The following is a 24,962-nucleotide window of genomic DNA, read 5'->3' as shown; positions in this document are numbered from 1 at the left end:
TCAAAGTCATCTAAGCTTTTAGAACCTTCTATTTTTCCTCCAAGAAAATTACCTTTGAATCACTGAAGAGTCTTCAACTATTGCCGCCTCCCGCTCCCTCCAACCCATTCTAAGCCAGGAAATAATTGCTTCCTCCTTGTTTTTTTAATTCAAGAAGTCTACTATGATTATGTTATGTGCTTTACTGTATTTTTTAGAGTCCTAAATTGAATTTTTAAAAGGGCAGTAGCAAGCTTTTTTAAGGTGGTTTCCTTGCCATGGTCAGGCTACATAACATAAACATTAGTCTCTTAGTTAATAGAATTTCTGTCCAGGTCGCATTCTAGACTCATTCATAATATAGTTGTTATATAATCAATACTTTTCAGAAAAGAGGCTATTTTCCCTTAACGAATAATTTTCAAGAGATTTAAACTCAAAGGATCATAACTCTGCATACCGTATTAAAAATGACCTAATTGAAAAATTTACCAAGACAACTCATTACCTGAACATGATTAGCAAAAATCTCAATTTAGAAATAAACTGCCAAAAAGAGCTATTCTGTTTCACCAAATAATAGAATAAAGGAATGATTCCTACTAGGTGGAGGCTGTAAAACTGTAAGATACCTCAATTTGGTAAAATATAAATATGTGAGAAACTTTTATAATCATTCCACATTTTCTAAAGATACTATCATCTAGAAATTAAAGCAAACAAAAACAGTTCAAATATTTTTTGCAAGAATCACAGTGACCCAGTTAAATATTAAAGGAAACTCCAGGTACTCTATCCCATTAGTATAAACACAAAGTCTTCAAAAACACTCATCTTTTAAGAGCTGTTAAGGTTTACTCATTCAAAGAACATGATATTGGTACTATCAGATTAACAAATAACTTAACTTTCAGCTTTTACCTGAACCCACTGTTATTCTTAATGTCTTAAGCATAACATCGACTTTTTTTTCTTTTTAAATCTATGTTGGTAATTAACAAACCACTGACCTATTCTTTATTAATATTGACTCCTTTTGATAACAATTTTATGTTGCTTCTTTCTTCTTTTCCGCTGAGTTCCTGTTATGGCATGCGTTTTGTGCTACAGAGTTCTATCTATTGTATAAAATTTAGAATTAAATCTATTATGGACTGAATTGTGCTCCCCCAAATTCCTGTTTTGAAGTTCTAACCCCAAGGTGACTATATCTGACATAGGGCCTGTCAAGAAGATCCTAAGGGTTAAAGGAGGTCATTAAGAACGAAGCCCAAATCCAGTAGGGCTGGTGCCCTTATAAGAAGAAGAGACACCAGAGCTAGCGTGCGCATGTTCTCTCTCTTGCTCTTTCTCTCAATCCAAGGAGAGAACCTTCACCAGGAACCCACATCTTGATCTTAGACTTCAGAGCTTCAAGAATTGTAAAAATAAATTGCTGTTGTTTAAGACACCCTGTCAATGGTACTTTGTTACAGAGGTCCAAGCAGATTGATACAAAGTTCACATAGTATTAAATAAAATGTTTTAAAATGGAATGGCATATGCAATGTTCTAAAAATGTTTTACATCTACAGAGTTGCAGAATCAAACACAGGCAAATATCAGGAAATATGTTATATCAGGTTTTTCTATTTTTCACTCACTGTTATCTCCACCTGAATTCAATCTAGCATAATAGTTTGTGATAAGACAACTTAGAAAGAATTCTTGATAGGGTAAGTGCTGTTATTATACCTGTGTAATTCTAATTATGTGATAGACACCGGATTTTGTGCAGTAATGTGAAATGCATTTTCTTCATGTGGGGCATAATTATTTTCAATTAAGAAATCCAAGCTGATTTGCAAATAAGTAATAATAATAAATTAAGTCTCACCTTGAATGGGGCTCCATAGATAGACTCTCCACCAGTTCCTGTGCCAGTAGGATCTCCTCCTTGGACTATAAAACCAGGTACAACTCTATGAAAAATGGTCTTGTCATAATATGCTGAAAGAAAGAAAAAATAATTTTTCAAAGTCTAAAACAAAGTGTTTCTGTAGTTACCAGAATTACTACAACTAGAGTCATAAGGTTCCCCTCCCCTGAATGTTAAATAGGTTCCTAAACCAAAACCTTTTCTTCCCTACTTATTATAAAATATCTTCTTAAAACAGCACAATTTCCACAGAAATCATGGTGGTGGTGGTTTTTTAAAAATTATTTTAAGAATTCTCTCAAACTCTGGATTACAGTTTTCAAAATAAAAATTTGAGAGTTTTGGTATAGATCAATGGTTCTCAGCTGGGGGAGAGGGTATTCAGGAAAAAAGCCCCACCCAATTTTGTTCCCTAGGGGATATTTGTCAATATCTAGAAATATATGGTTGTCACATGTGGGAGATGCTACTGGCATCTAGTGGGTAGAAGCCAGGAATACTCATAAACATCCTACAAAGCACAGGATGTCACCAAATAATTACTGGCCCAAAATGTCAACAGTGCTGAGATTCAGAAATCATAGTGGAGATCAATGTCTTCTTTCCTATTCTCCTCCTAGAAAATTAATTTACACAAACAATATACAAGCCCAAAATATATCAAAAGTACTCATTGATTATAGGTCTACTATCAATGCACCACCCCCAGAGAAGCTTTCAATAATCAACACAATATATAACTGAATCAAATTAAACTCTCAATAAGCTTGCTAAATGATTAAAAGAAATTATGAATATGTATATATGTATGTAAATATATTATTTGGAAGCCATCAACATAAAAGACGATCATATACGATCTCCTAATAGTTACTATCTAGAACCTAGAATCATTCTGGAAACTTACTTCACAGAGGAGAAAGAATATGGCAGAATCATGACAGCTAAATGAGGTAAAGCATAAGCAAAGAATTTGGTGGGGGGTGAAAGAGAAAGAATTAGGGCTTGACTGAATCATAGAATTTATATTAATAAGTAGCAACAAGGGCCAATATGCATAAGAAAAAATTCTCAACATCTTTAATCATTAGGGAAATGCATAGCAAAACTACAATGAAATACTACTTTATACCCATTAGAATGGCTATCAATTAAAAAAGGGAAAACAAGTGTTAGTGAGGAGATAGAGAAACTGGAACCCTCTTACATTGCGAGTTGGGTTGTAAAATGGTATATTTACTATGTAAGAATTGAACTGACATAATTACACAGATGTAATTACTGACATATGTAATAGGTACTTTGTGATACTTTAAGGGTCAAAACATGACTATGGTCTACCATCCTACCTAATAAAGAGGGAATATGCTAATTGACCCACACACCATCGCAAAGATGGCGGCGCCCACAGCCAATAAGGAGGGAATATGCTAATTGACTGCCACGCCCTCAAAGATGGTGGCACCCACAGCCACAAGATGGCCAGCAGGGGAGGGCAGTTGTGGGTGATCAGGCCAGCAGGGGAGGGCAGTTAGGGAGACCAGGCCTGCAGGGGAGGGCAGTTAGGGGTGACCAGGCCTGCAGGGGAGGGCAGGTGGAGGCGATTGGGCCAGGAAGGGAGCAGTTAGGTGTTGATCAGGCTGGCAGGCAGAAGCAGTTAGGGGCAATCAGGCAGGTGAGCGGTTGGGAGCCAGCAGTCCCAGATTGTGAGAGAAATGTCCCCACAGGGATCGGGCCTAAACCAGCAGTCGGACATCCCTCGAGGGGTCCCAGATTGGAGAGGGTGCAGGCTGGGCTGAGGGACAACCCTCCCCCCATCAAGTGCACAAATTTTGTGCATCAGGCCTCTAGTAATTCATAAAGTACTATGATATAGTGGCTGGCTTGCTGGCTTACATTTATAAGTTTCAGATGGATATAAAATCCATATTTCAAAATATGTATTCTGTAATCTAACAACTTTATCCAGTACATAGGATGGATTGGAAGAAGTTGAAAGGAAGACCACTAATTTTTTTCAATCTCTTCTCCCAGTGAAGAGCTGTTGGGCTATATTCACAAGAGCTCCCCAGTGTAGACAAGTTCTCCCTAGTTATAAATGGAAACTGTAAAAACCAAAAGGGGTAAAAGTATCTCTCCTGTATCCCTAAGTAACCATTTACTTGGATTAACACTGTATGCAGAAGTCAGGAATTCTTGAGTTTTGCTTCCTATTCGCTGTGCAACCTTAAATTCAATTTTTTTAATATTTTTATTCAAATATAATTGACATAATATTATATTAGTTTCAGGTATACAACATAATAATTGGAAACTTATTCAACATTGTGAAATGATCATTAATGACAATATCTAGTTAACATCTGTCACCATAGTTACAATTTTTTTTCTTGTGATGAGAACTTTTAAGATCTATTCTTTAGCAACTTCCAAAAATTCAATATAATATTAACTATAGTATTAACTATAGTCACAATATAGTATTACCTATAGTACATGTAATATTCTCATTATAAAACTAATAATATAGGTGAACTCACAGAGTTGCTCTAAAGATTAAATAAGATAATGTAGAGGCAACCTATAAGTTTTCAAGTTAAACATAAATATGATGTCAAACTTTAATATTTTTACAAAAATATTCTACAAATTCCTTTTCAAATCTGAATATAAAACATAACCTAGTCTATATCAGAAAATGAAAATAATCCCTCAGGGCAGGGGAAGGGAGGGGAGAAAGAGAGAGAGGGAGAGAAAACAAACTACTGTTGTCCTAAGAGTCAAAACATTCTTGAAATGAACATACCCAAGAATTCTCTGGGAAGCAGATTAAGACTCAGAGATCTATTAGATGTAAGGGAAGGGGGACATGAAAGAGGTCTTTGTTACTTGTGCTTTCAAATTTTAAAATTACCTATCCTTTTCTTTTCTGCTATTTCTTACGAAGCCTTTCAGAGATAATGGCTTTTTACTTTATGCTTTTCTTTTTTACTTTCCTAACTATATTCTTGTTGAATGACTAAAACTACACACACGTTGAGTAGGAATTTTCTACAGTTTATCTACATCATAATTTTGTATTCATGGCTAGAATTTCAAATTTCCACAAAATTTTCATATCCACCATTTTTACTTCCTTGCAATTTATTAATAACTAGAGGCCTGGTGCTTGGGGTCCCTTGGCCTGGCCTACAGGATCAGGCCAAAACTGGCTCTCCAACATCCCCTGAGGGGTCCCGGATTTCGAGAGGGCGCAGGCCAGGCCGAGGAACCCCACCAGTGCACAATCAGGGCTGGGGAGGGACACGGGAGGTTGGCCAGACGGGGAGGGACCATGGGAGGGCTCCAGGGCATGTCCGGCTTATCTCGCTCAGTCCCGATTAGCCGGACCCCAGCAGCAAGCTAACCTACCAGTCGAAGCATCTGCCCCCTGGTGGTCAGTGCATGTCATAGCGAGCAGTTAAGTGGCCTTAGCATACATTAGCATAATACGCTTTGATTGGTTGAACGGTGGACCAGACAACCGGACACTTAGAATATTAGGCTTTTATTATATAGGATTACTGTTGAACTATGCATTTCTAGTTTTCTATTTCCTTGCAATTAATTATTAATCATTTTGGAATTATGCATTTACCTTGTTTTTATAGATTACCATGGGCTTTAATAGATTTTGCTGCTTGCAATAAAGTTGACTGTCTTCTTAAATTGCATGTAGCATTCCCATAAATATTTTAAAGAAAGAGGCTTTATTATTTCATTATGCCTGTTCATAATATCCTCCATAATTTTCTTCACTATTGAAAAAAGAAATTTACATATATCTCAAATATAAAATGAAGTTCTAAATTGGCAGTTCTTCCTCTGATATTAGTCATTATAGTTTTTATATCTAGCTGTGCAATAAATGATGTATTTTGACTAATTATATTTCCTTAGTACATAGACATTTAGATTTGCATTTTTAAAGCACTTATATGTGTGTCTTCTAGAATCTTGTGTTTAATTTTGTAGAAATTACTACAAAGAACTCTTTAAAAACTCCTTTTGTGATCTGTCTGCCCCATTTACTTTAGCCTGTTTTTTTAACAAATATTTTAGTTTTGTCTTTTAATATCTTAATATATACTTATGTTTGTCACTTCTAAAGAGTTATTAAATTACTATTAAAGGAGGTAAGGGGATAAAAGGTAAATGATGAAGCATGGATCTTGGAGAAAAAAGGCTGAGGTAAATAGAAGTAAAGGGATTAATAATTGCATAAAGTTTTTTTAAAAAATGGTTTTCTTATCTGCTTCTCTTTCTGCTCTCCCCTCTGCACTGCAGACCTAAAAGTGTATTCCTTCCTTATACTTCTGAGGAACTAATAAAATTCTCAAAGCTAGCAAGCTTCCCTTTCCATCTATCTTTTTCACCTACTTTTAAAAGTTAGAATTAGTTAAAATTTTCACTCATTTTTAAATGTTCAACTATCCTGCAAAGACCTATAATCCAATAATTATAGATCTTTTGATTTCATAAAAACTAAAACAATTCCCCCCAGATACAGAAAGACAAATATTGTATGCTCTTACTTATAGGTAGTATCTAAAACAGTTGAACTGACAGAACCAGAAAGTAGAATGGTGGTTGCCATTGAGGGCGTGGGGGGTGAAGAAACTCGAAGGATGTTGGTCAAAAGATACAAATTTTCAGTTGTATGATGAATAAGCTTGGGGGAGCCAATGTACAGCATGGTGAACACAGTTAATAATACTGTACTGAATACTTAAAATTTGCTAAGAGAGTAGATTCAAGTGTTCTCATCACAAAAATATAAGAAAAAAGATAACTATGCGAGGTGATGGATATGTTACTAAAATTGACTGTAGTAATCATTTCACAATGTATATGTATATTAAATCATCACATTGCACGCCCTTAAAGAGTCATGTCATACAACCTAAATATATACAATTTCATCAATTGTACCTCAATAAAGTTGAAAAATAAAAAGCTCAAAACTTCCCTGTAATTGTGAAAACTTTTATTTGAGAGCCATAGCTGAGGCTGTGCTGCCCCTTCCTCATTTTCATTCATTTACTTTTAATTATGGAAACTATGTTTTAAAATATATATACAAGAATATTACAAGATCTAGAAATATGACTTGTTAAAAAATCATAAGTAAATAAATCATGGAAAGAGAAATAAAAGGGGTTCTTGCCCAGCTGGCATGGCTCAGTGGTTGAGCGTCGACCTAAGAACCAGGAGGTTAGGGTTCGATTGCCTGGGTTGCGGGCTTGTTCCCCAGTAGGCAGTGTGCAGGAGGCAGCCAATCAATGATTCTCTCATTGATGTTTCTATCTATCTCTCTTCCCTTCCTCTCTGAAATCAATAAAAATATATTTAAAAAAAAAATTTTTTTAAATGGGGTTCTCTGAATCATATTTTTTAAAACCCTGACTTTATTCATTTACAAGTATCTTCATTTAAATTAGTCTGCTCGGGCTTCTTGTTATCCTTGGCAATGATAATTTTCTCTCTCACCTGTCCAATTAAGATAACTGCTCTAGTTATTGTTCTATTCTTTCTTTCTTCTTATATTTTTAGAAACAGAGGAATAATTTCTTATTGTTGCAATTAAGTTTCATCATTATCTAACTTAGGAAACTTCTTTCTTCTTCATTGTCATATTATATCCAGATGTTTCCTGCTTCTTCCATTTGCCTGGTCATAGACTGTAATCTATCATTCATTCTTTCTAATGTTTTTCTACTTTCCCTCTTCTACTGTAAAATTTGAGCTTTCAATTCTTCAAACTTCTTTCCAGAAACAAGTCTGACTCTTCTACTGTGTTGACTATGTTGACAGTTATTTGATGCTTCTCTGACTGAACTACCTGTCTGACTCAATTTCCTTCCTGCCTGCCATAGCAATTATTAATAATGGCCTTTGCAGCCGTCTTTTTTTCTATCTTTTTTTTTTTTCTCTTTTGGTCTGTGTATATTTACTCCTTAGATCTTCCCTGGTAATTACCTATTGTTCTAATTATCTATTGAAAGAGCTCTGTGCCCTCCTATTGGATATTTTTTATTCTCTTTCACACCTTGCTCTGGACTCAAAATGCTATTTTCACTAGGCAACCCTGATTAACCTTGTCTGTCTCTAAAAATCTGATATAACTTAGGACAATGACTTACCATGACTGGAGATATTCAAATCCATATGCAATGTATTCTAAATGCCAACAAGTTACCAAAATGCATGAAATGTTTAGTTCTGTAAGGAAATATTCTGAAGGGGAAAACACTCAAGTGAATGTATAATTCTGTGAAGTTTGTTAAAAAGAAAAATACTGCCTGGCTCTCAGGTGGTTGGAGTTCCATCCCATGCACTAAAAAGGTTGCAAGTTTGATCACCAGTTGGGGCGAGTACAGGAGGCAACTGATTGATGTTTCTCATATCAATGTTTCTCTCTCTCTCAAATCAATAAACATATTCTTGGGTGAGGATTAAACAGAAAAGAAAAATAGTCACTTTATGACTCAAATCTAAAACAATACTAGAGGCATTGATAACATCACTGAATGCTAAATGGAAAGCTTCATAGAGAAAGTGGAATTTTGAACAGACATTAAAAAGTAGGTAGACTTAAGCAGAAAAAAAGGAAGAGAAAGTATTTCAAAAAGGAAACTGAAGATATGAAGAAACTGAGGATTTGAAGCAGGTATGCATCTATGGTCATACCACCCTGAATGTGCCCCATCTCATCTTGTCTGAAGGAGGTCTGAGGATATGTGTGAAAGTGGGAATGAGAATGAACTGCTCAGGAGGTAAAGATGATCAACTAATACCATGGGGTTATTGAGTGCAATAAAAATAAAGTTGGAAAGCTAGGAAGCCATGCTGAGTGAAGATTCAACTACCAGATGAATAAAGAAGAAGGTAAAGATATTAAAGATGAGTGGGAGGAAGACCAGGTAAAAGGCAATTACAATCATGTAGGTTAAAGTCAAGGCAGACTGGGGAAGAACCTGGTAAATTTGGTTTTACACTGGTTTTAGTTATAACTGACACTGGAAGATTTGAAGAGGAAAGTCCACTAGGCAATTTGATATGTAAATTAGAGCTAAGACAAGAAGAAATGGCTGGATTTCTAAATTTAATAGTCATTTGAATGAAGTAACAACTCAGGAGTAAGGCAATAGAGAACTAGAGGCAATCTTAGGGAATACTCATATTTAGAGGATGAAAGAAAGAAGTGGAAAATAGCCAAGGACACCAAAAAGGATCAAAGTATCATTTGGTGAGTAAATTTCTCTGTTAAAGATATATAGATTTATTTATTAATTTTTTATCTCCTCTCTCTATTTCCTGAAACATAGCCCAACACCATATCACTCCTATTAACTCCTATCATTCATTACCACTATTTAATACCAGTCTTCAATGTTGTAGAAAAATACACTGCACTTTATTTGTAAATTAACAAAATTTATCCCGTAGAATACAGCTCAACAATTATGATTACCTTCCAAACAAAGCTGAATGAAATTTCTGCAAGCTTTAGGTGCTTCTTTTGACCACAACTCTATATCAATATCTCCAGCCGTAGTTTTCAATAAAACCTGTAGAAAGAATATAACCTCATTATATCAAATTATCGTTTTGCTTGATAATCAGTTGAATGACCTATCAACTTTGAAGCATTCTCTAATGAGTTTTCAATTTTAAAATAAAAATTAGAAACTTTGCTTGGCTCATAAAAATTTCAACTATTCATACAAGTCACTGTACATTTGTACCTTTCAAATACCATTTTCAGAAATAGTTTAGGATTTAAGAAAAATAGCAAACACCTAGTTCAATCAAAGAAAAAAGCTCATTCATTTAAAAATCAATAATTTAAACTTATTTTCATCAAGACAGTTTGCCACAGCATTTCTTCTAATAAAATTGGTGTAGCAAATTAAGAAATTAAAGAACAATGAACACATGAAATTGTGAAACTATAAGACAATTTTACAATTACTCTTTAACATGTAAACACTCTACTTTCTCATTCAAACTCATGAATGAGAAAGTTTATAAAGGAATAGTCTTAATCAAATTCTGGGTTGTATATTATTAAAATGCTATGCCTGAAAATCACCATTTACAGTAAATGGAATCTTTTGATAACCTCCTTTCTACCAGCTCATAAAGGCAGTTATTCCTTGGTGCAACCAGCCATCTTTTAAAACCAAAACCCCTACTAACCCCACAGGAGGAAATAGCTTTTAACCATCTTATTAATAAACTAGAGGACTGGTGCACAAAATTCGTGCACTGGTGGGGGAGATGTCCCTCAGCCTGGCCTGCCCCCTCTCAGTCTGGGAGCCCTCAGGGGATGTCCTACTGACTGCTTAGGCCCGCTCCCCCCCTCCCTCTGCAGGAGACAATGGGGCGATCAGGGGAAGGTGCTGTCCCCTTCACCCCGCCGCTGCTGCCACTGCTGGTTGCTGCGGCTGCCTGCTCTCGGCCCTCATAGCTGCCAAGGCTTTGTCCGGAAGGACGTCTGGAAGGACATTCAGCTGTCTGGTCTAATCAGTATATTATGCTTTTACGAATTCGTGCATGGTGAGGTCCAGCCAGCCCGCTGGGGGTAGGAGTCAGGGGAAGGCTCCAGGGCATGTCCAGCCTTTCTCACTCAGACCTGATAGGCTGGATCCCAGCAGCAGGCTAACCTACCGGTCAGAGCGTCTGCCCCCTGGTGGTCAGTGGATGTCATAGCGAGCAGTTGAATGGCCTTAGCATATCATTAGCATATTACATTATGATTGGTTGAACAGGTGACCGAACACTTAGCATATTAGGCTTTTTTTATATAGGATTATTGTAGAGGATAACCAAAAAGAATGTTAGACTCTAAATTTGACTATTGTGGCACAGTGGGAGTCCAGCTTCTCTAGGATCACTTTTTCTCCCCCAATGGGCAAAGATTTGTGACCATCACCATCATTTAGAATGTTTTTACAAACAAAGTGTATGCAGTTTAACTATGTATTTAAAAACATGAAACTGATTCTCACAGGATGTCAGTATCAATGAGATAAGTCACACCTTTTATTTTCTAAAATTCCTTTACCTGATTTCCACAAATTTTTTTAAACTGGAAAGAATTTAAAAGTCATTCCGCTAAGCCCCATCACCCAATCCATTATACAGATGCCTCAAAGAAATTATAAATTGCCCTGAGTCTGAGAGCTTGTTAATACCAAAGCAGGAATAGCATTTCTCTCACTGTATTTTTGCTCAGTTGCCTTTCAATTTGTTTCAAAGGCCCAGATATTACCATAATTTATATAATTTATATAATATTGATGAATTTATTACATGCTTTTGGGCCTTCACTAGCTTCATAGTTCTTTCATAGATATTCTTTAATGACCATGGGGGTGGAGAGGTGGAAATATCTATATAATGGTAGTTTTTGTTTTAAAAAAAGTTAATATCCTATATAATAAAAGCCTAATATGCAAATTGTCTCAACCAGGAGTTCAACCGGGAGTTTGACTCCTCGCTATGATGTGCACTGACCACCAGAGGTGGCGCAGAATATGGCAGGCATTGGTGATGCAGTGCTGGTAGCGGGCAGCAGTGGGGGCACTGCCGGACCCGATGGGCCCTGACGAGAGCGGGACCACAGCGGGATGGTGGAGCAGGTGAGCGGGTGGCACCAAGCCAAAGTGGGTGCGAGCAGTGGCCCAATCGCCCTGCAGACGGTGACCAGCAGCAGCAGCAGGGGGCGGAGCTGCCGCCCGACTCCCAAGTGCTGAGGGAGCCAGGCAGGGGGCCTGGCCCTGATCAATCACCCCATAAGCGGGATGATGGAGGTGAGGGGGCGGCGCTGACACTTCCATTACAAAGAAAGGGCAAATAGCAATATTAAAGTATTTCTTCTAATTATTTTCCTTTCAATGTGCATGAATCCGTGCACCAGGCCACTCGTATTATTATATTATTGATTTCAGAGAGGAAAGGAGAGGGAAAGAGATAGAAACATCAATGATGAGAGAGAATTATCAATCAGTTGCCTCCCATACACACCCCAATTGGGAAGAGAACCCACAACCTTTCGGTGCACAGGTCAATGCTCAAAAACTGAGCCACACTGGCCAAGGTGAGTAAATGAACTTATATGTTCCTTTTTATATATTAAATACTGCATTTAAACAAGTAAAGGACAAAATAAATACAAAGAGAAGTACAGTAGGTCTTCGGGTTACATCGGAGATCCGTTCCTACGGCACCACGTAACACGATTTTCACCATAAGTCGGAACCCACCTACATAAGCACCTACATCACTCACATGGAGCACATACACAGCAGTAATGAAGTAAAACAGTAAAAAAAAATTAAAAGAAAGATAACAATTCCTGACCTTTACTTGTGGTAAATAAATAATAAAAAACATAAAGCACATGTGTACATATGTCAAAATGACAGAACTTTTTGTATATAAATAAATGGGAGATGGCGTAACCATGAAACGATGTACTTTGAGTCCGACGTAACCTGAGGACTGCCTGTATGTAGATTTTCTCCCTGTATCTCATGGATGATTTTCCACACCCCTGGAGTGTGTACTCCCTGGTTTAGAAACCACTGCTCTAAAACACAATCAAATACTCATCATCCCCATCCCTTTACAGGCTCGAGTCAGGCTGCTCAAATTCAAATACTGACCCATATGCTTATGAAGGGTAAGGTAGCTTCCTTACCTTGGGCATGATGTCTAACATTCCTGTGACTCAATTTCCTTATCTAAAACCAAGAATAAGAATAATCTCATAGCTTTGTTGTCATCACAAAGTGAAATGAGTTATTACACTAGGTACATAGACTGCTTAGAACAGCACTTGACAAAATAGTAAATGTTCAAAAAATGGTAGCTGTTATTGTTGTCATTGCTTTCATACAATTTTTTTGGACACATACCACTTACATCTTGTGGTATGCAAAAGAATGCATAAAAGTAAGGTTGGGTCACCTTGCTTACCAGGGTTTCTTAATCTTCACTGATAAGCTACTGAATTAAAAAAAAAAAGACACATGGCTCCCTCCTCCTTTGGCCATGCATACATTCCTATTGGCCATTACATTTTGTCAGGCATCAGTAGCTTCTTTTTTTTAAATCTTCACATGAGAATACTTTTCCGTTGTTTTTTTTAGAGAGAATGAAAGGGGAGGGGAAGGAGAGAAACATCGATGTGAGAGGGACACCTCGATGGTTTCCTCTCCCATGTGCCCCAACCAGGGGTGGGGAACAAACCCAAAACCCAGGTATGTGCCCTTGACTGGGAATCCAACTTGCAACCATTCAGTGTGGAGGCCACTGGCCAGGGCAGTGGCTCCTTTTCTTAAAGCTTCCAAATAAAACAATACTTTGATAGTAAAATGTTACTTAAGAATAAATGTTAATATATAATTTAGATTAAATTATTATATGTGGAAATTTAATCTTCAGTGAATAAGGAAATTTCTATCAAGTAGTTCATTTCTGTGCCTCATCTTCAGAAGCCAGAATTATAGCACAACAGCAAAACACAGCATATTTATGTACAACTGAGGGGGTCAACCAGTGTCATCATGCATCAATTACTTCTCAGGATGATATTATACTCTTTGAAGAGAGGAATTGTGTTCCACTTTTTCTGAATACTATCTCTATATCCTTTCAGTACTTAATGTAACACTAGAGTGTAAACACTAAACATTCATTGAGCAAACTTATTACATCTGCTTTGAATTCTTTCCAAACCGAAAAATATTTTTAAGATTTTTTATTGATTTTTAGAGGAAGAGGAAGGGAGAGAAAAAGAGAAACACTGATGTGAGAGTGAAACATCAATTGGCTGCCTCCTGCACGCCTCCTATTGGGGATGGATCCCACAACCCAGGCATGTGCCCTAACCAGGAATCAAACTAGCAACTTTTTGGTGCATGGGACAAAGTCCAATCAATTGAGCCACACCGGCCACGCCTCCAAACCAAAATTTTTGCCATGCTCTCTATGAACTTTGGTACAGAACTTTGTAACTTCAATGTCTTCAATCAGCCTTAGGCTGGAAAAAAGTCCAAAATTGTTTTTGAAGTAAGACTTGAGTCATGCCTGATATTGTCCCTCAACCCAATTCTGTTCAGGACAATATTTATCACAGTTTGCAGACACTTATTTGCTTGATTATTTGGTCAATATACATTTCATTCAACTGACTCCATTATATTAGGGACAATGGTGGTTTTTCTTTTCACTGGTATCTGAAACCGAACATAGAGCCAGGCACCTGCTAGATGCTCAATAAATATTTGTAGAATGAAAGATCTCCTGTTCAGGCGGTACCTTTGTTATAGGTTTTCATCTTTATGACCATGTAAAATCTTCCTCCAGAGTAAAGCAACTAAATCTGCCCTTGACAAGCAGCAGTATAACCACAAACTCACTGATGCTTGATATTTCTCAGAAGAGAGAAATAGCATTAATTAACTAATTCATTCAGTACATATTTGAACATTTCCTACCATGTGTCAAGTACCATTCTTATATGTTTATCTCTGCTTTTGTAGTGCTTGCATCCTGGGGAAGGGGAGGCGAGACGGGAGGAGAAAGATAAGGGGAGGAGACAATCTCTATATATAAAAGCCTAAGTAACCAGCCCGGCTGACAGCTATGATGAGCACTGACCACCAGGGGGCAGACGCTCAATGTAGGAGCAGAAACCACAGGCATGAAAACATGGAACAGACTGATGAATCTCAGAGGGAAGGGGAGGGTGGGAAGAGATTAACCAAAGATCTTAAATGCATACTAGAGGCTCAGTGCACAGATTCGTGCACCAATGGGGTCCTTTGGCCTGGCCTGCACCCTCTCGCAATCCAGGACCTCTCCGGGGATGTCAGAGAGCTGGTTTTGGCCCAATCCCCACAGGCCAGGCGGAGGGACCACACCAGTGCACAAATCAGTGCACCGGGCCTCTAGTAAACAATAGAAAAACTAAAGAGGTTAAGGGGACCAGGGAATGCTGGGATGCAGAACATAAATGAGGTTTGTTATTTTATAAAAGAGTAGATAGGAAAGGCCTCTGTTAAAGTGACATTTGTGTAGGCTAAAGAGTATATTAGAGAAAGGAACCACAAGTGTGAAGACCCTGCCTAGCAGGATAGGCAATGTATCCAATCCCTACCAGTATTTATCAACTGGGGATGATTATCACCCTAAAAAAAAAAAACATTTGGAAATAAAAAAAAGGTAGCTATTCTGAGTTTTCACAATGATGTAGGGTAGGGGTGAAGAGTAAAGAAAAGTTCAAACAACCAAGAATTAAAATAATTGCTTTGCCCAAAATACCTACTAAAATTTTTGCTGGGGCTATCAATTACAAAACTTCTGTTATTATTTTCAAATTGCCCTCATTATATTACCAAATGTCAATCAACAAAAGATGGCATAAGCAACATGATCTAGTCATGCAACAGAATTATACCCGATATAAATTTAGTTAACCCTAATTCAGCCCCACTATTTTCTACATTTCGCTAGTTCATCATGTTTCATACGTGATGACACAGACTAGGTCTTAGATTAATTCAGGTGATACTTATTACCTTACCGACTCCTCTACTTCATACCGCATGTGAACACCTTGGAGGAGAACGGACACACCTTGACTATCAAATCAAGCAGAACGTTATTCTCCCAGTCCCATGTGGGAACATTTCCCATGCCCCACTTCCTGTGGCTGACAACGATCTCACGTGTTAAGACCAGCCATACCTCCTCCACGAAGCTCTCCCCTACTTTCCCAGTTGCGCACTTCGCAGTTCTCCCATTAGCACCGTGCCCCTCTCTCAGGAGCACGCCTACTGGACATGGCATAAGATGTTCCTTTACCTGTCAGCCTCCAAACTAAACCATCAGCTCGTCCGGGGCAACAGCTAGACCTCCTCCATCCGTCTGTGTATCCCCAGCACCTAGTACAGTGTCAGGTGCCTCGTTCAATGGTTGTAGAATTAAGTCAGATTTTTCCTATATTTAGGTTTCTACCTGAGACCCCCGCCTGCAGGAGTTAGGCTGAGGCTAGAAACAGGGCCGCAGGCGGGTCGATGGAGACATCCCCACTCGAGGACTTTTTCCAAGTGTGCCTGTGCTGACAAGTGCCAACAGATGGCTTTCGATGCCATCCTGGTCAGAGGCCGGGGGACGGACAAGCCTCCTGGTGGTCCCTTCCAACCCTAGGACTCCCTTAGTCGGTGAGGTGTCACTTTGGGGGACCCAGGTATCCTAGGCGGGGCTCTCACCTTCCCGTTCGTGGGAGGCTCCTGAATGTAGATATTGCTCATGCTGGTCAGTGCCCAGGACTCGGCTGCTAATTGAGGAGGGGCGCGGGCGGCCGGTCGCTAAAGTTACCCACTTATCACACTTCCTTTCGTCGTTCGGTCGCGGAAAGCTCCAGTTCGTCAATATCCCCAGAGAAAACGACACCCAACACTGTCTTTGCCCATAGCTAGCCCCTCACGGACGCCGCCATGTTGCTCCGGGATTCGAGCACCGCTAATCCCGAGCAGGGGGATTCCAATGTCCTCCAAGGAACGAGAAAAAGCATTAAGCTGCTACATAGATAACTTTAATTTCTATGACAACTTTTCAAATAACGATTCCTAAGTCTTGGTGGTGTTTCCTTCTCCACATGCGTCTGCAGGCATGCCTGCTCCCCCCAAACTGGCAGGAATGGTTCGGCCCGCGTGCTCGGCAATAGCGCTCCCCCGGAAACCGCAGCGGCGGCTGCTGGGTTCCTCTCTCCTGGCGCCTCGGAGGGCCTCCCCGACTGCCGCCGAGGTGCCGCGGCGCGGGGCAGAGGAGACGCCACCCTCGCAGCGCGTCGGCCTCGCAGCCGGCGGCGGGAAGCGAGCGTGCCCTCGAAGCCCAGGGCTCCTGCGATCCCGTCCCCAGCGCCATGGCCGTCCCAGGTGAAGCGCGGACCGCAGGCCCCTGGGTTTGAGCGGGGAGGGGAGGTTGGGGTGCGCAGGGTGGGCACTAGCGCCCGTGGGGCTGTAGGCGGAGGCTTTAACATGCGCAGGTTCGTTTGGTTTACGTGGACGAGTTTACACTCCAAAAATAAACTCAGATGGAAAGTAGGAAAGAAAGAAACTGTCTACGCCGCCCCCGCCAGGCTTCAAGTGCATTGGATGGTCCCAGAGAAGGGGGGGGGGGGGGGGAGGGAGGCAGTCAGAGGCTTGGCTGGCGGGTGGCGGAGAAGAGCCGGCCTTCCTCCGATAGGGCTTGAAAGTAAGACTTGGGGGGGGGGGGGGGGGGGGGGGGCGCCAGACGTGCCCCGCCGGCCGGGGGCATTGTCTGTGGTGGAGGCCGCCGGCCGGATCGGCGTCCGGGTTCCGCGCTTCCTGTTGCACTAGCTGCTCCGTGGCTTCGCGCCCGTCGCTTTGCCCTCGTGGGCCTCCGCTTCTGCATTTGCTGTAGATTTGTCCATTTATGTCTGTGGTTGCCAACAGCCCTCAGATTCGGCGTCCAGGGGGTGCCGACCCCAAAACAGTGAACCCCGCGAAGTCAGTGCTTCAGAGATTTCCCGCCCGCAACCACCCCCTTCCTCGGAAGTTCCAGTAGGGGGGGCGTCTCCTGAACCCCGTTTTGCCAGGATGTGCGTACGGAACCCTGCTGGCGGGGGACACTGATGATTGAGAAATGTACTCCCCTCTCTCCCTGCCTCCCCCCGCCCCCCCCCCCCCCCCCCCCCACACACACACACGGGGACCTTGGAGATAGAGAAATGACTGGGAAATGCTGTGGTTCGGAAGTTCTGTGTTTCAACCCACCCCTCCCAGTAGTATGTGGCCACGTCTGTTCTGCGCCTTATTGTGCAGAGAGCCGCTGTGGGAAGTTGTGCTCCTCCACCAACTGTAGTTTGGGGAAAAATACACTCATTCACACGCATAACTTTCTGAAGTGCCGGCTGCGTGCTAGGCGCTGTCTGTGCCAAGCATTGGGAATACAGTGGTGAGCAAGACGGTTATTCTTCAAACTGAACTTGCTAAAGAGCAGTAAAGAGTGAACAGGTACCAGAAACTCAGGCCAGTGTGTGGCAGGGAGTGTACAAAACCTCCAGCAGCACACAGTAAGGCCACCTAACGGGAGCCGGGCGGGGAGGGAACGGGGGGGGGGGGGGGGGGGGCGGGGGCAGGGGCGGGGGGGGGGGGGGGGAGCCAGAAGGACTCTCCAGAGGAAGTGGCACCTGGGATGAGACCTGGAGAGTTGCAGGCGGGGTGGGGTGGTGGAAGGGGCGGTTGCAAATGTGTGAGAGGAGGAAATGAGAGATGTTCACTGTGGATGGGACTCAGAATATAAATGGAAGAGAAGTGAGAAATTAGCTAGAGAGACAACAGCAGCTAGTATTCATGACGCTTTTGCTAAGTGTCAGACACTGTGGCACATGTCGGGTTTTATCTCGTTTTAACAGTCACACTGTGACACAGGTATTAGCATTTCCACTTTACATATGAGGACACTGAGGGACAGAGAAATCAAGTAACTTGCCTATTATGAGGCAGCTAGTAAGTGACAGGTCAGTCTGCTCCTGAGACCCTGTGTGCTTTATACATTTTGTCATGTTACAGTATAAATTACAAGGTAGTTTCCAGCTCTTAAAGGATCTTGTAAGCGTGACAGAGTTTGAATGTTTTCCTGAGGAGGATAGGAAGCTTTTTAAAGGTTTTAAAACAGATGCACATTTTGGAAAGATCATTCTGACTGCATATTGTATTGGAGGGTAGCTATTTTGAAGGCAAAGTCACCAGTTAGAAGTAACTGTTACACTTTAACCTATTATTTTGAATTGAAAGAAAGTTAACATATCTATTACTCATTTATTTCAGCCCTTTGTATTCAGCATGTCTCTATGGACATAAACCTACATTTCTATGAAAATTGAAGCTTTTGTTTTTTTGCAGCCACATACACTTAAACCTTGTTTATTTGGCCCGTGTTAGCCTTTGAGCTTGACATGCTTGGTTTAAACCCAGCAAAAAAAAAAAAAAAAGGATAATAGCACTGCAGAAATATAATGCAAGTGCCATTAGAAAATATAGACACAGAAAATGGTAAGATAATTTCTTGATTGATCCAGATCGTGTATTAACGGAAATAGGGCTCCATCAGAAACATTTTGAGATAATCATCAAGAAGGACAAGTTATTGTTATGCCTTTTATTTGTAGGTGTAATGATCATATGGATTCAGCATGGCATGTCCTGGGTGATTGTACTAGTGATTATTACAAGGCATGACTATAAAGTAACGAGGCTGCTATAAAGTACAATGAAAATCAGCCTTGCCTATTTTATGGTCACCTGCTTCAGCTGTTTTCCACAGCTTACACCATTATGTCACTAACAATGAAGTATGTACTCTCTTAGCAAGGGAAATCATAGGCTCTTAGTTGTTATTAAAGAAATTACATTTAAACACAGGTTTCAGTGAAGTTTACTTTCTTCTAGAAACTGCTTGAAATTAGTTCTGACACTCATTTTAATGAGTCTCCATTCCCCATGAAGAGTTGACCTGGCACAATTGGCATCTATGTTACTGATGTGGTTGGCACAAAAACTCTATTTGTTTCTCTTCTTCAGAGAAATCTGTATAGCCAAGGTAGGGTTTTCTGTAGCCAAATTAACGTTACATCTGATATATCAAAGTGAGTAAAATTCTTAAAACATTACTGTAGCATCTTAGTCATAGAAGAATTCTGAATCACACTACATCCAGTCTTCTCACTCAGAAGTCATTTCTTTTCTCTCTTGTCTATGCTGCACATTGCTGCTGAAATAATTTTCCTAAATCATATATCTGATGCTGTCATTGACTCGTACTTGTGAATTGTCTCTTCATGTGACTTACCCTTTTTGAGGCTCCATTTCCTTGTCTCTGTAATGAAGGAGTTGTAATAAATTCTTGTAATGCCAAAGCTCCCATCTCTGAGAGAATGAAGTGCTTGCTCCTGCTACCCTGTCCTCCCATCTCTCCTCTCGCGCATTCTACAGTCTAGAGACATGGCCAGCTATGCCCAGAACCTCTCCTGTGCTTTTCAACTACAAACTTTGTTCTCACTGTTCCTCCTCTACTGTGCTATCTACTTGTGGGAAACTTTGCTGATCCCTCAGCTGAGAGTCTTGCCTGCCAGTCTTCTGGCTTGTTAATAGAACTATGTGTCTTATACTGGCACATTCTAGCATGTATTACAGCTGTGGATACATTATCCTAACCTAGTATATTATCGTTTCCTTTACTGTAGGACCTTTACTCATCTTTATGGTTTCTCTAACATCATTTCAGATTCTGTCCATAGTAGGTAAATAATGTTTAGTGGGTTAATCATTAGAATTGCTGCTGAGTGGAATCTAGTACTCAAATAAACAGACTAAACTTGACAGCAATCTTGATTCTGTTTCATTAGATAATAATTAAACATCTCCATGTCTCTTCTTAGTCTAAAGTGGTACTACCTATAGCTTTTTTTCTTCACAAGTTATTTGTATTTTCTGAGGCAAGTGAATGAAAGCATTTTTATGCATTTAATTTTCTTTAAGGGTCCCTAAATTATGATAACTGAAACTATAATGGAGTAGCCAAGTATAAAACTTCAAGTGTTACAAACAGAAAAGGAATCGAATCAAATTAAAAAGGAAAAGAATGGACAGAGGTGATTGCAATTACCAACTGCTTAATAGAAAGAAAACTTAGTTACTTAAGCTGTTTAATTTTAAATTTAAATGATTACAGAAGATATTTTCATATAAAGAAAACTTTGACAGCCTTTCCCAAAGTCAGAAATAGTAAGAGAGAAATATTCAGTTTCAAGTGTCACTGTTAACTTTCCAATGACTAAATTGTTGGGTTTGGAAACATGATAGGAAATTTCAAGAAAATAAATTTAGGTCAATATGATGGCTTGCCATACCTTTGGGAGCCACTGAACAACCTGAGGCAACTGTGAGGGGTATTCTATCCCTTTCTCTCACATTTGCTCATTCCTTTACTCATTGTTCCTACTTCTTAGTCTTCTCTAACCTTTATCTTTTCTCTTCTTCCTTCTTTGCCCAACTAATTTTTTCCCTTTTATGCTAACTACTTTACTAAGGTATAATTTACATGTTTAAACACACAAATCACAAATGTACAGCTTGAAGAATTATATATAAATTCATATATATATATATATATATACATATATACATATGTATATATGTATATATATGTATATGTATTTTTTTTTTCTACCTATCACCCAGATCAAGATTTTGACTATTTCTATCACCTCAGAAAGTTGCCATGCACCTACCTCTGTCTTTTCCCCTTCCCCTGCCCAGCAATTGTTATTTTGATTTCTATTATCCTTCTTTCTTTTATTCCTTTTCCTCTGCCTATCATGCCTCAGATAGGCCAGTGACACTGCAGGCACTATCTAGTTTCATGGCAACTGGGAGCTACAGAAGTTACCTGTTCCCCAGTGCTGGAAGTATTTTCTTAATTTTACCTCAAACCTCAAATATTTGTTGAAGACTTCATAAGGACTCTACACTATGCTAAGTACTGAGTTGTATACAAAATTATCTGGCATGGTCCAGAGTTTCGAGAAACTGATCTTTTCCCTTTAAGTTACTGGTCCTTCCCTACCACTCAAGTTGTTTAATAGAATTCTAGATTCAAAGTAAGCCTTTTCTACACTTAACAAATACAAGAAATAAAAACCTCTAAAATTTGTTTCTGAAACCATCAGTTAATAAAATTGTATTGAAAATCTGCAGTGTAGCTTCTCTGAGATATTTACAGCTGCAATCATTGCCTTTGGTCACAGAATGCTTGCATGACACCAGCTCTTTTTGTGTAGGGATTTGGTTTGAGTGAGGTTTTTTGGTTGGGTTTTTGAGAAGGCAGTTTATTCACACATTTCAAATTTTAAAGGATCCAAAAGGTGTATAGTGACATGTCTCCCACCTTTTCTTCCCCACGACCCAGTTCTCCATTCTTCAGGTAACCAGTGTATATCCTTATAAAGATTTTTTTTATAACTTTATCCTTAAATATAATCTTATATAATCTATATTATATATATTAAATCTCCTTTCTTTTGTATAAATGGCAATAAACTATAAGCACTGTTCTACATGTTGCTCTTTTCTCTTTATATTTTAGAAATTATTGCCCATTATTAAAAACCATCCTTATTCTTTCATACCATAATTTGTCTAAATTATTTCTACTCTTTTACTATTACAAAAAATGCTGCGGTGAATAACTTTATACATAAGTCAGTATAGCGTTTGTGCACATAAATTGAGAGGATGAATTCTGGATGTGGAAGTGCTGGGTTACAGGAGTATGCACGTGAAGGGTTCTAGTAGATTTTGATAGCTTGCTTTCCATAGAGATGGTACTGATTTACTCTCCTACCAACAGTGTTCAGGAGTATGTTCCCCCAAACCCTCTTCCACCCTTTCCATCTTTCCTATTCTGGTAAGTGAAAATAGAATCCCAGTATAGACTTTAATGTACACTTTACTTGGTAAGAATAAGGCTGAGCATCTCTTCATATATTTCAAAGTTGTTTCTGTTTCCTTTTCTGTGAACTTTCTGTTCAGTTTCTTTGTCCATTTTTCCCCTTTTGGTTATTGGTCTTTTTCTTAATGATTTAATGGGATTTATATAGTAGGGATAATATCCTTTGTTGGCTCTATGATTTGCAAATATATTTTACAAGTGTTCATGTGTCTTTTGAGTTTATTTTTGGTGGTTTTTGTCATTCAGATTTTTTATGCAATCATATTTATAAGTTTTTATTCAAAGGCTTTTTGGGGATTATGGGTCATGATTATAAAGGAACATTTTGAGCAGTAGGGGCCTCACACTGTAGTCTTGCTACTCAATTTGAGGTGGATTTCGAGTATGTACAATTGTATGGCTCACAGGGTGTACACAACGGCTGGAAAATAAGGCTCAGAAAATTCATAAGACCAAGGGAGCCCAGAGCCAGGATCTTTCACAGGCCTATACCAGGTTAGGGCTGCTGCAGCCGGTATCACCACTGCCATCAGGAGCTGCCCCCACTTTATTTGTCTCACATGTATTGTATCAGTTACATCAGATTCTAAGTTTCAGGTAGAAGCATTTCATTGACCAGGCATTCATGCAAATTATAGACAAATGAAGGTTGAAATCTTAATTACCAACATTTGATGAGGAAATAGAGCTCTGGAGTTACTTTATTTAGAGTTCTTGTTATATTTTCCTTTCTTGTAAAATTTATAACTTTGTTAAAAATGACCTCTGAAAAAGTTTTATATTTCATTTATTCGACAAATATAAGATACTTGGATGATAGGAGTTTTATCAATGTCTTTAAGTCATAAATGAGTTAATTTATTCTTTTTTTTTAGTTAATTTCTAGTACAGCCTCAGAGAGGTCATTTCGGATCTGTCATTACAACATTTTTAGTTTTTTGTAGGAATGGTAATGTGCATTTAGCACAGTTTTATTCAGTATTATTCAGCATCTATGGTTTCTATGGAAACAGACTTAATATTGACCTGGATTCTCTGAGCTTTTTTTTCAATGTGCAATTATTTCATATTGAAAGAGCCTCAGATTTTATTATTATTAATCCAGTTTTATTCCACAGTTCTGCTAAAAGCACAGCATATGTGTTCCTACCCTATGCAATAAGAACCATAACATTTATGAGAGAAAAATGAGATTGGGCACAATACTCAAAAATTTCATCCATGATAAATAAAAAAAAATAATAGGAACCTGATGAAAATAGTAGTGTAATTTTGCACATGTTAATTGGTTAAAAGATACATAAAAACTGCAATAAATAGGGCACTATACCTTTAAAAGACCTGAAGTTTGCAGCTTGTGCGTTGTTTTGAAGTAATGGTAGGAAGGTCATGATATGAAATCAGATGGAAAGTTGTCACACCTGATGTGTATGGGCACTGCTCACAACACACACAGTGCAGCATGTGTTGATACTGCATTTGTTGAATTAGAGAAAAATATGTTCTTAAAGTATTTGTTAAAAAAAATAATTTGATGACCGAAGGACTTGTATGCATGCATATAAGCATAACCAATGGACGCAAGATACTGGGGGGTAGGGGGGGGCCGGGGGAAGGTCAATGGGGAAAAAAAGGAACATTATGTACTACTCTTTGTAATACTTTAAGCAATAAAATAAAATAAAATAAAAAAAGAATGTCAAAGACATGAAAAAGGACCTGTCAGAAATTAATGTAATCTTGTATGTCAACTATAATGGAAATTTTTAAAAATGATTTAAATAAATAAATAAAATTTTGAAGTATTTAAAAAAACAAAAAAGAAATAACTTGAGTAAACTGACTTTTTCAATAATTTCTAATAAACATAATAATGGAGTAATGTTACTAAGCTAGGTTGAGATGATTTTTTTTTTTTGAAATAATTTCTTCAAGTGGTTTTTTAGGTTTCTTAAGTGATAAAATTTTTATGTTTTTACTTCATATGTCTCCTAAAATGTTATCCATTTGTATTTTAGGTTGCAACAAGGATAGTGTTCGAGCAGGGTGTAAAAAATGTGGTTACCGTAAGTACATTAAAAAATAACACAGTGTGTATGGTGAATCATTATTTTATTGGGCAGTGTGACTTAGCATCCAGATTTCAGGGCCCTGCACATAGACAGTCCTTTAGTCCTGTTATTTAGTGCACATTTGCAGATGATTTACAAATGTATCGATCAGCACTAAATGAAAACTATTTATGAAACATTTCCTATTTGTTGAACTTACTCTTCTTTATAATGGTGAAATTGGACCCAGAATTTCTACTCACTGACAAAATTTGGTTTAAATGGTCCATTAATCTCTATTATGATTAATGGAATGGAAAAGTAAACTTTAACAAGTGTAATTATATACTCAGAATTTATCATTATGGACTATAAGCAGCTATTTGTCTAGTTAAATGTAGCAATCCCTAAGGCTTTGATAA

The 24,962-nt window shown here is 38.8% G+C and overlaps 2 protein-coding genes across 2 annotated transcripts in view; one reads left to right on the top strand and one right to left on the bottom strand.

Annotated features, from left to right (window-relative positions):
* The window catches only part of CWC27 (CWC27 spliceosome associated cyclophilin), a 174,727-nt gene extending 158,271 nt beyond the window's left edge, over nucleotides 1-16,456 (bottom strand). The window contains 3 exon segments of the mRNA XM_070412057.1: nucleotides 1,856-1,968; nucleotides 9,411-9,507; nucleotides 16,222-16,456. Coding sequence (XP_070268158.1) covers nucleotides 1,856-1,968; nucleotides 9,411-9,507; nucleotides 16,222-16,263 — 252 coding nt within the window. The 5' untranslated portion in view covers nucleotides 16,264-16,456.
* A 262-nt stretch (nucleotides 16,457-16,718) lies between these two features.
* The window catches only part of SREK1IP1 (SREK1 interacting protein 1), a 32,633-nt gene continuing 24,389 nt past the window's right edge, over nucleotides 16,719-24,962 (top strand). Inside the window, exons 1-2 of the mRNA XM_070412056.1 lie at nucleotides 16,719-16,890; nucleotides 24,508-24,555. Of these exons, the coding sequence (XP_070268157.1) occupies nucleotides 16,878-16,890; nucleotides 24,508-24,555 (61 nt within the window). The 5' untranslated portion in view covers nucleotides 16,719-16,877. The remainder of the gene's footprint in view (nucleotides 16,891-24,507; nucleotides 24,556-24,962) is intronic.

Source organism: Myotis yumanensis, unplaced genomic scaffold, assembly GCF_028538775.1.
Source record: "Myotis yumanensis isolate MYYU_CA2020_CCGP unplaced genomic scaffold, mMyoYum1.0.hap1 SCAF_4, whole genome shotgun sequence".
NCBI lineage: Eukaryota > Metazoa > Chordata > Mammalia > Chiroptera > Vespertilionidae > Myotis > Myotis yumanensis.
This window is presented reverse-complemented; position numbering and strand designations above follow the sequence as displayed.